The 12,968-nt window shown below is 35.4% G+C and overlaps 1 protein-coding gene across 1 annotated transcript in view; it reads left to right on the plus strand.

Moving 5' to 3' along the window:
• Window positions 1-5,771, plus strand: part of LOC109854999 (head-specific guanylate cyclase) — a 27,659-nt gene extending 21,888 nt beyond the window's left edge. Inside the window, exons 5-11 of the mRNA XM_020428725.1 lie at window positions 1,188-1,563; window positions 1,853-2,032; window positions 2,285-2,423; window positions 2,969-3,135; window positions 3,915-4,058; window positions 5,047-5,201; window positions 5,287-5,771. Of these exons, the coding sequence (XP_020284314.1) occupies window positions 1,188-1,563; window positions 1,853-2,032; window positions 2,285-2,423; window positions 2,969-3,135; window positions 3,915-4,058; window positions 5,047-5,201; window positions 5,287-5,482 (1,357 nt within the window). The 3' untranslated portion in view covers window positions 5,483-5,771. The remainder of the gene's footprint in view (window positions 1-1,187; window positions 1,564-1,852; window positions 2,033-2,284; window positions 2,424-2,968; window positions 3,136-3,914; window positions 4,059-5,046; window positions 5,202-5,286) is intronic.
• The last annotated feature ends 7,197 nt before the right edge of the window (window positions 5,772-12,968 follow it).

Raw genomic sequence — 12,968 nt, forward strand, 5'->3', positions numbered from 1 at the left:
AAAAAAAAAAAAAAAAAAAAAAGAAACGCGAGAGCCGAGACGAGAGAGAAAAACTGGGAATATATATGAAATCAAAATGGTAGCGCGGCGCGAAAAATGTGATTTGGAGAAATATAGGAGAAAAAATTTGGTGACACACACATAACATACATCAACTGCGCCGAATGCAATTATAATCTTTTCACGGCTCGTTGAAAATTATTTTTATTCCCAGTCGTCATTAGAGATCTTCGTGTTATATAGATTATGAGCTTAAGCTAAATACCAAGTGAAAGAACGGCAAAATTTCAACTTTGTTATTAAACGTTGTTATTAAACAAGACGAATGTGTATGTGTGTTGTGATAAATATAAGATCAAACAAACAGACTGAATTACCACGTAAACGATTTCTGATATTAAATGTTTCTGTCGGTAAATAAAATATCCATTACATTTTCAATTAGACGGCGTTTGTGTTTGTGCCCTACATATATTAATTAATTAAATGTAAATAAAAAATGTAGGGTAAAAAGAAATATCAAAGTATCATATATACCGTTTGCGCTGCACACGTTACTTCCTTCGCGCGCGATGTTATTTGTTCGCCGAATCGCGTACTAAAATAATGTTACGCGAATGGAAATATGATTCGTGCACAGACAGGCGGAAAAGCAGCACGTGAAAGTACAAACCTTTCGTATAAAACAAACATTGATTCTCACTTGCAAATATTTGACGATAGGTGCGGCACCACCCAAACTCTCACGTTAATTCTGAAAGGATGAGGCCGCCCCGTTTCGTACGAACACGTAAATGACGCGCAAAACATTATGGCGCATCTCCCGCGTTTTAATTAAACGTCACATCGGATATATAATGCGTTGATTGTATACTTATATTTATATCCCAATTATAATTTCGCGCAAAATGCATAAACGGATTGTCATTGGTTCATTTTGCATCAACAACGGAATTATCGGATCGTCTATAAATCTTGCGAACATATTCGAATTCAACATCCGATATCTGGTACGTGTGCGGTACAGCAGCGACGCACACGGGACATTTAATTTAACATGTGCATTGAATCTGCGTCTAGACGAAGAGAAATGTGACCACAATACTCTCCTTCTTCATTCGATCTATCACGTGATGCGATAAAAAGAAACGACATCTCTGCAACACCTCTTCTATTGAATATTGCAGATACCGCATTACTCCGGAGCGTTATAGCGAACAGCTGAATGCCGAAGTAAACGACGACTTCGACACGTCGTCGTCCGCTTTCCGTCCACTCTCCACCGAAGCAACGGACCTTCGCATGGGCGTAGCGAGCTTCTGCAAAGCGTTCCCGTGGCACTTTGTCGTCGACCGTCAGCTGGAACTTGTGCAGCTTGGTGTTGGCTTTATGAGAATTTTCGGCCATCACCTCAACCGACTCGGTCGAGAGATATCGACGTATTTCGTCTTTACGCGACCCCACGGCGTAACTCTGACCTTTCACGAGATTCTGAAGCGCGCGAACACGCCGTTCATCTTGACCCTTCAGCGACCGCACGGCATCGATAAATATCCCGCGGAGGTATGTTCATAATATGATTTACTTAAACGCAGGGAGTGGATCAACTTACTTGGGAAACCCGAGTGTATCTATTTCGATCTCTCTCTCTCTCTCTCTCTCTCTCTCTTTCCTCCTTCGCTTTTGCTCTTTCATCGTAAACGCAAACATGTAAATGAAAGCAAACTAAGCGAGGAGATTATTTGAGTTGACAACAACTCGCTACACAAAATTATCGACATATTCGCTCGAACAAGTTGAAGTAAACACGGCGAGGTAAAATCGATAATAAAAAGCTTCGATATTTTTACAGGGTCTAGAAATGAAAGGCCAGATGGTACACTGTCCGGAGTCCGACTCAATTTTATTCGTCAGCTCGCCGTTCTTGAACGGCTTAGAGGGTTTAACAGGCCGAGGACTTTTCATTTCTGATATTCCACTTCACGATGCCACGAGAGATGTTATACTCGTCGGCGAGCAAGCCCGGGCACAGGTGACTAAATTTTATAAGCCGGTTTACTCGGCTGTGAATAAGCCGGCGCCACTCGTAATGCTCATCGTAAAAACTCGAAACGTTTTTATGGCATTTTTGTATCATTAACGGTTTGAAATGCGTTTATTTCGTCACGAAAGAGTAATTACACAGTACTTCATTTATTTATAACGTATACTTAAATATGACATAGGTCGACATTTCGGTTATTATATCTGTACGAAAGTACAATGGTGAGTAATCTCCTTTCAGGATGGCTTAAGAAGACGTATGGACAAGTTGAAGAGCTCCATAGAGGAGGCCAACTTGGCGGTCGATGCGGAAAGAGAAAAGAATGTTAGCCTTCTACATCTTATATTTCCACCGGATATTGCGAAGCGACTGTGGCTGGGTAAATTACAACTATCTATATCCAATCATAGAAGATATAGTAATATTCTTGCGAGTTTCTTTTTCGAAGTTTCTCTTTCTCTGCACTCTTGAGACATATGGGACAATCACAAGAAAGCAGAAAAAAAAATTAATGAAAAGAATATAGATAATAAAAAAATTAGTTGCAAAAGAAATATTTAATTGCTGCTAGATTAAAATAGAGTCAGTGCATTTTATATAATTATTAATAAATTTTTTATATAATTATAAATAAATGAATTTATATAATTATTAATAATTATTTTATATAATTATCAATAAATGAATTATAAATGAAGTATATTAAATACATATACAGTCAAACCTCGATAACTCGAACTTCTATAAGACGGAAATTTTTTTATTCCCTTCTGCTCCCGCGGAAAGGAAAACAAACTTCGATAAATCGAAACCTCTACAACTCGAAGATTTTAGCTCTTCCCTTGAGATTCGAGTTATCAAGGTTCGATTGTATTTTAAACTAAGAATATTAATATCATATAGTTAAATATTTCAATTATCTAGGAGAAACAATCGAGGCAAAGACGTATCCGGACGTTACGATGCTGTTTAGCGACATAGTCGGCTTCACATCTATTTGCGCTACGGCAACACCGATGATGGTCATTAATATGCTTCAAAATCTCTACGAACAATTTGATCTTTATTGCGGACAGCTGGATGTGTACAAGGTGCGTTAATTTGTGTAAAGAGGTACATCGGTAAATATAACTTTATATCACTCTTTGCAAAGTCACACATAGATAAATATCTAATGTAATTACTTGTGCTGATTGTCACAACACTTAAAAATCAGATAAAGCAACAATTAAAGTCAATTACGATTTGAAGTCGGTAACTGATAATAATCGAAGATAAATTTTTCATGAAAAATATTTTTCTACATGAAGTGGAACAATATGATTTCTTACTTATCGCTCAATCATACGCGTGATGTCACTCTTACCAATTACGAATTATTAAGCAACGTTTTATCAAACCGATCGGTATCTCGCAATTATCGTGTCTGGTGGATAATATCTGAAATTTATCTCGTTCAGTAACGAGAATGCACAACGTCGCCATCTGTGAAACAGTTAACGAACTCGTACCCACACGATAAAACTTACTCACACGGAACACCTCTACACAAACCTCCATTAGATGTTCATTAGACGTCGCATGAAGTTACGAACGTCCATTAGACGTCTAATGAACATTACGTCTGCGTGGATACGCGCGGTTAAATTCGCGTATCTCTTATATGTCGCGAGTTCTCTCGCGTTTTCCGAACAACATTATAAATAATATAATATATGCCAATATATAGAACAAAATGGAATGTTGGTTTTTTAAACGTCGGTTTAATTTATCGAAGAAATTCTAATAATGCGATACGCAACAATAACAACAGTTATTATATACGAACGTGAATGGAAGTTCCATCGATTTTATTTTATTCTTGTAACAGGTAGAAACAATCGGCGATGCATATTGCGTTGCATGCGGCCTTCATCGAAATACCAATACACACGCGCAGCAAATTGCATGGATGGGCCTAAAGATGATACAAACGTGCTCTCATCACTTGACTCACGAAGGCAAGCCAATAAAGGTATTACATGCTGATTACAGATAAGATCGTCGCTATAATGCGACGTTGATGCAATTTTCCTTTCCTTCGCACCGCGTTGATGCTGATAATACAACGCGGTGCGGTTTAAAGCCCGTTGCACAATAGGAAGGAATAGCGATAGAAATAACGTCAGTTTTAAAAAGTTTATATTTATAAATAACGGTAGGAACATCGGAATCTCGAACATACAAAAATACACGTGTATCAATGCAGATCAGAAAACGGAGGATGAGCAATAAAATTTCCGACGAGTTGGAATTCTGTGTCTATTGCTTTATCGCTATCACTCATTTCCTCGCATTGTGCAAGGAGCTTAAATATTATATTTATACTTTCTTATATTTGTAATTCCGTACAATTTGTGGCAAATTATATAACGTCAGTTTTAATTTGAGTGGAGGAACAGATTTGATTTTATATAAATTACATTTTTATACTCGGAGATTTTTCACTATTTTCTTCTGAACATGTTTATTAATTGTATAGATTAACTTTTTTTATTTTTTCACAAGACGTTATTACTCGTGTTTGTTTTTTATTTGAGAACAACGATCGGTACACAGCAGCGGTTCTCTCTCTCCTCTCTCTTCTCGACTTATCACTACTTCTCTCAAAGTTTTTCAATTGAGAGAAAGCCGCTTCTGAATATAACATATCCACTCGAGCAAAAACACCCTGTTTATTATTCCCATCTAGAATGCTATTAAAACTTTTCTCGTTTAAAATATTTCTTAACTGCGATAACAAGCGGTTGCGGTGAAAATTCGATGAAATGCGAGACCCGACATCGACATCCACAACGATTTACGTGATCTTTCGTATTCCCATTAATGAAATTTCCTCGAGCGTAATATTGTTTTTCTTATACAACTTTTTCTATATTTATAATATGTAATATACAAGAACTTTTTAATTTTTATTCACTTACACGATTGGTGTGAGTTTGGTTTATTTTACTGTTCGTCAGATGCGCATCGGAATTCATACCGGGATGGTGTTGGCGGGCGTTGTGGGCAAGAAGATGCCGAGATATTGTCTCTTTGGACACAACGTAACGTTGGCAAACAAATTTGAATCCACGAGCGAGCCGCTTCGTGTCAACGTCAGTCCGACTACGTACCTGTACGTGATGATGTTTGGTTCGAAACACCGTCTTTTGTGTACTGTGCACGTGCGTTGACAATAACCGGCACAAATGTTTTCACAGGTACTTAGTACAAAACTCGGGATTCATATTGGAACCGCGGACCAAGGATAATTTACCGAAAGAAATCTCAGCCAATATAACAGGCACGTGTTATTTTTTGAACGGCTATCAGCACAGTGACGTAAGCGAGAGCGAACCTCTCGACATCCACATTCGAGCTGCAATGAAGACGCTTGGCATCAATAGCAACATGTAGATACATACCTTCCAATTTGGGAGAACGCGCACGGACGAGGCCGATCAGATGTGTGTTACTTCAACATTATTAACGTCGATACTAGCGACGACACACCCGACATTACCAAACCGATCGATGTATATGGTGTGCTCTCAAGCTGGCACTAAAAGGTACATTAAAAGCATGGCGCTAATTGTGCGAACACGTTACAAGAAACACCTGTGCGAATACACTATTTATACGCAGAGTCATAGAGAGAGATTGTAATCATTATATACCTATTAAATATAAGAGAAGCAGAAGTAAAAACTGTACTATAACCATCAAGAGCGTACGTATATTTGTTATTTATTAAAAAAAAAAAACCCTGTCCGGATAAGTCCAACTTTCAAATATTAAACCCACACATTTTCTCCCACGATCTAACTCCCAATGCAAATTCTGTAATTTTCTTATTTATACTTTCGTAATTTTCTTATTTTTACTCCGATTATTCAAATATTTAACTGCAGATATTCATTTCAAGATATATTTTATACGATACTTGTATTTCATTTACGCAAGTTCGATCACGTAAATAAAATAACACGCCGGTTTTATTATTGAAACTTGAGCTATATTCGCTCTTAAAATAAAAACAATAATTTATATTCTGGTTTTTATCTCACAATCAGTTTACTTCGTCTGTCGCTTTTTTTTACAATGAATACTCGTTTTTCAATAAAAATGGAATAGAAGTGAGACTTTACACACAGCTGAGAGATTATATTTCACACAAAAACGGTCCGCTTTCTGATATCTGAGATAAGATTAGATGAGTTACAGAAAACTTGACTTATTTCATTTTTCAGAGACGTATAGATAAAATTTATACCGTCAGTATCGAGCGCGTTCTTTTGATAAGAATTAATATATAAAACAGCTGTTTGTATTTCGATTTTATAACCATTGTTAGTCTGTATTTTCAAACTGTAATAAAGATTAAGAGCGCCTCCGTCGTCTAAATGACAAAAAAGTAAAATATAAAATTAAGAACGAAAGAATGTACAAAATGAAGAAAGAAAAAGAAAAACGAAATAAATCGTACATCGTTATGTCACTAAATTACCAAACTATATATTTATATAATGAACATAAAAAATAAGACAAAAGTAAAGACAAAAATAGTTTTATAAGTATTTTCTCTCAAACAGATCTGCTTTTATATTCTCATATTCTAAAATAAGAACCAATTTCGTTATAAATTAAAACAAAACGACATAAATACAAAATATATATTTTTATCTTTCATTATTCACAGAGAGAGTATATTGAGTATATATATTATATAATATATACTAAACACAGATATATTTAACAAAATAAAAAATTACAATTAAGATAATTAATATGATTCTTTACACGACTTAGTTTTTATTTTCTTAATTAATTTAATTTAATTTAATTATCTAATTCTCTTAGTTCTTCAGACTCTTGTTCCAAACATTACCGGTCTCACTTGTCTATAGATATCAAACAATGAAATACGATCAATTTGAACACAAAAGAAGACCCGGAACGTCTCCCTCTATAAAAAAAAACAATGAATCAATCAACAACATTGCTGGCGGCTTTTTGAGTTCTATTTTTTACCACTTAGGCGATGAAAGCGCTGTTAATCTGCGTTACACGGCAAAGCATTGTGAGAATAATAATACAAATGGGGATACCTATTAGCCCGTAGTCTAAAGAATTATGTGTGTATAAGGGAGCAATTACATTTATATAAGACACGATATACAATCACAGAATATTTTAACTTTTATTCAGGAACTTCAGTTTCTGATTGAGTGGCAAGTGTTATTAAGTATAAAATAAAAAAAAAGTTTTGCTAAAAATATAAAAAAAAAAAAAGACAAAAAGAAACAAGGAGTATAGAAAAGTGGAAGAAGAAAAGGCAAAAAGAGCGTTTATTCCATATCTATTGTTCTTTTTTGCGAACTTGTTAGCGCAGAATATAAATAGGCAGATTAAGGAAATATTAAATTGTTACGCGTATGGCAATTAAACGAGTAACAGCGGATAAAACAGGCGCGTGTAACTGATGGAGAGCGCGACTAGTGGCGGAAAGAAGAAACTTGAGAAAAACAGCGTATTATTTGAAAGAAGTGTGTAGGAGTCAGAAAAAGAAGAGAAAAAAGATAGAGAAAAGCACAAGAGAGGGGTAGTGCGGCAGACATACTTGCTTGAAAGAGAGGAAATAGAAAGAGATCGTATTAAAAAAAAAAAAAAGAGACGGAGAAGAGGTTACCTACAAAGATAGATGCTGCGAAAAAATTCTGAAAGAAATAGAAACGGAGACAGAGATTGAAGGTGTTAGGTAAGAGGTTGGTGAGAAAGAGAGAGATAAGGGATGAAATTAGTTATAGTGTAGCGCGGAGAAAAAGAGGATGTTACTACTATTACCACCTCTATACTATTTCAACTTTTGCGAAAGCGTTTTCTCCCGGGGAAACTTTCGACTGTGTTGTACAAAGTAGCGGCTTTTAAGATAATAACGCTGGTTTGTGTGGATCACGGTAATAACTAATTGTGCCGTTCTTTCTCGGGAACGAAACGCGGCGCGGCAGTCCGCGTTTATTGAAAAGCGCGCGCGACCTCTTTCCGCTCTTTAACATAACCGTGCGCGCATCGTTTTACCAAGGGTACAAAAGGGAAGATGACACGTATTGTAAAACTAAAAACTAAGGGAGAGGAGATGGTTTCACAAAGCCCCGCTGTCACCGACGGTCCACTCTATTCGCTCACGCATGTGCGCGCTTGCGTGTGTACACATATTGTGCGCGGGCGCATGTTTGCTCCGGCAATCTGCTCCTGTGTCTTTAATGTTTCTTATAGTGGCATTTATGCAAGGAACGAAAAAATTAAAACATTGTCCCTTCCGGCTATGCCGTATAATCAAACGCTCGGGATAAAACGAAGCTTTCGTTAAAGAATCCTAAGAGAGAGGAGTCTGCTGTGTGACGGTGTAGGATATTAAAATATGCGAGAAGACAAAAAAGAATAATGACACCGGCACGAAAGATACTGCCAAGCATCAATGTACACGAAACAATGTGTTAAATATCATGTATCACACGACAAAGTTGCTGGAAAAGTCGTCGCTCCAAAGGCGGTATAACACAAATACAATATAAAAAATACAACATATAAACGTAAATAAGTGAAAAAAATCATTGAGAACTAAATACGAAAAAAAAGAAACTGAAAAAGAATAAAGAATATTTCTCAAAATGAAAGAAAATAAACAAAAAGAAAACTTGACTTAAAAGAATTGCAGAAAAAATCTACACTGATTACTTGGAGAGAGAGAGAACCTTGAATAATGTCAATATTAACTAAAATGTAATTACGTTTAATCGAGTAAATATTTTAATAAGATATGCGCATCGTTAAACATCTTCACGGTAGGTATTTCGAGTGCCTCGAGTTTAATACGCGTGACATGATTCACATTCTCCGCTTAATTACATTCTCTTAATAGTTTCGAACAATGCGAAGTAATTGGAACATTAGCTCAATATGTTTATGAGAGCGTTATATTGAGGTTTGCATTATTGTGAAAATAGTTATATATACATATATATAGAATCTTAGATGTTATTGTTGAGTTTATGTGTGTCTCCGTTTTTTGCTGTAACACAATTATTATCCTTAAAAATCATAAAAATGCTTTCAATTTCGCACACCTTTATCTTGGGTGTTGTCACCACTTTTCACCCAAGAGGACAACTATGAGACAACTCTGAAAAATTACAGTAGCCGCTTACACTACAAAAGTTTCATTACAGAACACCTCGTTATTTACTTTCACACCTGTCTCGGGTCTCCACCACAATATGTCCAATTATATTGTTACCGAGTAATTGATTAATTAATATTAACCAATCAATGCGAGAATAGTACAATTTTTCCAACATTGATTATGTAACCACTATTTTATTTGTTTTTGTCACGCTGGTTTTAGTTTTTTTTTACAGAATCATTTGCGTCTTCGGTATTTGCAAAACTAGATTTTTTTTCATGCAAATTTTCTACATACGACACGTGCACACGTTCAGTGAAAACCATTTTAAATTGCGCAAATTGTCTATATAACCGTTTTTATTGTAAATACAAATTTAGTATAATAATTTATTCACGTGTGAAATACGATATGTGCATATCCTTGTGTCGCAGACCGTCGTCTCGCCGACTCGATTAAATTGCAATAACGCGATATTGGTTTACCTGACTATACAAAGCGGATCGAAACAAATGTTAAATACTTAGTGTCTGCTGTCATGTAACCGTGTGTGTATCGACTACTTTTTGCGCGCGTGTTCTCTATTTGAAAAATTGGCAGATGAAGCAAAGATGGTTTCGTCGCATGACGTTCATCCACTATGGAACAGACGCTCGTAATGTACGGATAGCGCTGCCAACGTCAAAAGAGTTACATAAGCCGTCGTATCTGAGTAATAATCATCATCTTTGAAAAACTGATTTATTAAGCAAGAAGATCGAGAAATGTAAATAAATCTCACAATAATCCAAACTCGGTATAAAAATAGACATTTAACCAGGTTTTGTGTAATTTAAGCAAATTCAGTAAATATCATATTTAGTTCAATGTTCATCCACACATTCGTATCGCATTGTTAAACATAATAATACCTAATTCACAATGTTTGAAGTAATGCGATTTATATTAATTAAACTAAATCCTGTGGCGCGGATTTAATACGTTTATTGATTCTCTCTCTCTCTCTCTTTCTCTCTTTCTATATATATATTATATATATATATATATATATATATATTTATATTTATATCGTCACTGTGTATGTATTTTGTTTTGACATCAGTTTGTTTATATACAGCTGAAATGTTCGATTATTTTTTACAATATATAATTAAATTATATAATAATATTCTAATTATTTTTTACATATATATAAGATTATATTACATAAGATATATAATATGTCGTACAAATGTAGAAATATATATTTCGTAGATATATTTTTGTAGATATATTTCATTATTTCTAAAACTAAGTATATATAATGGAAATATTAAGCAATTTAATCAAAAATATTCACAAAAAGAATTTAATTGCTTCTCGTAAAATAAAAAAATTTATGAATAATTAAAGACCACTGAAATTACATTGCCATCGAAATGTATTAATACATTTTCTCTTATATAATTGCAAGTGCACAATTTCTTTATTTTTTTCCGTTATATTGGTACGTGCTTTAATATTTTATTAGCCACTGCGCGACAAATTATCGCGTACTAAATCGGAAGAACGAAGAGAAAGCAACTCGGTGGAAATGATTGGAGAAGGATGGATAGAAAGGCAAACGGGGATGAAGGCGGGAATGCGAACAAACGGAGGGTGCGATGAATGAAACATAATTTATTCAATTGGTACTAATAAATAGTATTTATCGCGCTACCCAATAGTTACGCTGGAATAAAATTTATACATTGTCCGAGTATTGTTAACGGAAAGGACGGCAACACACAGTGCGCACGATGTGGAACGTTGACGATAGTATTTCAACGCGACATTAGCATAAATTAGTTCTTCAGAATTATAAAATGGTAAATGTATTGAAAATATATAATTCAATTCTTACACCTCGTTACATTAATTGTACATTTTCTACATAAATTATTCAGGAAGTTTTTTTTTTAATTGCAATAAAATAAAATATTCTGTTTTTTTTTCATATTCTCGTCAAAATTGATGCTTACATCAGATTGACCTCTTTCTTCAAAATATAGGAAAATTTTATGGGTTTAAAATTTATGTTGGCAGTCTCAAAGAAATGAGCGAGATAAACCTTGCAGACTTTTTAAATTAGGAAATATTTCGCAGAGCGTGTTCACCGCGCTCCTCTAAGTTACTTGTGCATGTAACGTATAAAATAGCTCTTATACGTTATTTACCGTCTCGTCTTCTAACAAAAAATAGATTTGGTAATAAAATATACATAAACATATTAATTACCGTCGGCGACGCGGATCTCTGCATTGTATTATTCGTTTGCAGACGACTCAAAATTTAATTAATCGCGCATTCGCAATGCATGGAATGTACAATACATGTGCTTGTGCAAGGACTTGACTACACTATGTGTACCGAATAATATCGTCGAATTGGTGAGTTTACAGTAGCTATTCTTTTTTCAACAATTACGACCGATATTTAAACATGTAACACACACGTTCTACGCGGTATAAACTTCACTAACTACATTCCGTGATATGTTAAAGTTTAACAAAAGCATTTTAAAATATAAACAGAAAAGTATAATTGTGAATCTTGACATTTAATTATTAATTAGCAATTACATTCCGCGCAAATAAAGAGATGTACATATATTTATTAATGAATAAATTTATTTTGTAAGAATTGTTTATGTAATAGGCTTCCAATTTTCGTAAATATGGAATATATGTAAATCATCGCGGATATATATAAACAATAATCGGCGAATTAAAACATCGAACATTAATGTACTCGCGATAAATATTACTTTACCGCGAGAATTAATTGGCATGATTTATTCATTGTTTATATTTGATACGCGCAATTTGAAAGTAGCAATTATGACTGTCATTGATTGATCGCTCTATTTTGGGACAAAGCTACTTCGAAACGACGTTGAGAAAAGAAATCAACTCGAAATTTGATTTCTATTACACAAAGAAGTCGGACGAATCTCAGGTTCTATTCCACTTACATTATATGTGTGCGGTGTTATTGATGGATATTCCCGTCAAGTTTTTTCACTGCTCGCGGAAGCTTCCGTCATTCAGGTGTAACTTGAAAGAGCATTCGAAAACGCTTCGGAAAATCCGCGAATAAGTACTTATCGTTCTTTCGTGTTCGTCTCTGGTCCGTTGATCGTGCGTATGTGTATACATAGTATGTAACGTACTCCAGTTTCCGATACGAATCGGAGCGCAAAGACCGGTCAGAGGCACGCAGCTAATTCGGAATATCGGCCGCCAGGGGCGCACCGGTCGCAAGCGCGCGCCTCTGCAACTTCACGACGTTCAGTCTGCCGCAGTCAGCAGCGCGCATCAGTTGTATTGCTTTGTTCTGTCGCTCCGAGTCACGCCGATTTCGATCTTCAAAATTCAATCGAAAGTCTTTTTAAAAGAAACAAAATTACTTATCAATTTTACGAAGCATACGGTGTTATCAAGTCAACAATGCATTTCAAAAACAAACGTTCGTAAAACAGAGTGGGGCGCGCATTTCCTTTGTACAACGCGTTGCACGTCTTATGCGCACATCAAACTATATACCCCCTTTAATCCCGTTTTCGGCGCATTATTTGATTATCGTCGCGTAACCAGTACAATCGCGTGCAACGCTAACTCGTGTGATCGTTCGATCGACGCTTTTACTAGAAGCGTCCCTTTACACTGTGCGTGAGTGCTATGTGTCGGTTGTTGCGTGGGA

The sequence above is a fragment of the Pseudomyrmex gracilis genome, unplaced genomic scaffold, assembly GCF_002006095.1.
Source record: "Pseudomyrmex gracilis isolate BER0280 unplaced genomic scaffold, ASM200609v1 scaffold_78, whole genome shotgun sequence".
Taxonomy (NCBI): domain Eukaryota; kingdom Metazoa; phylum Arthropoda; class Insecta; order Hymenoptera; family Formicidae; genus Pseudomyrmex; species Pseudomyrmex gracilis.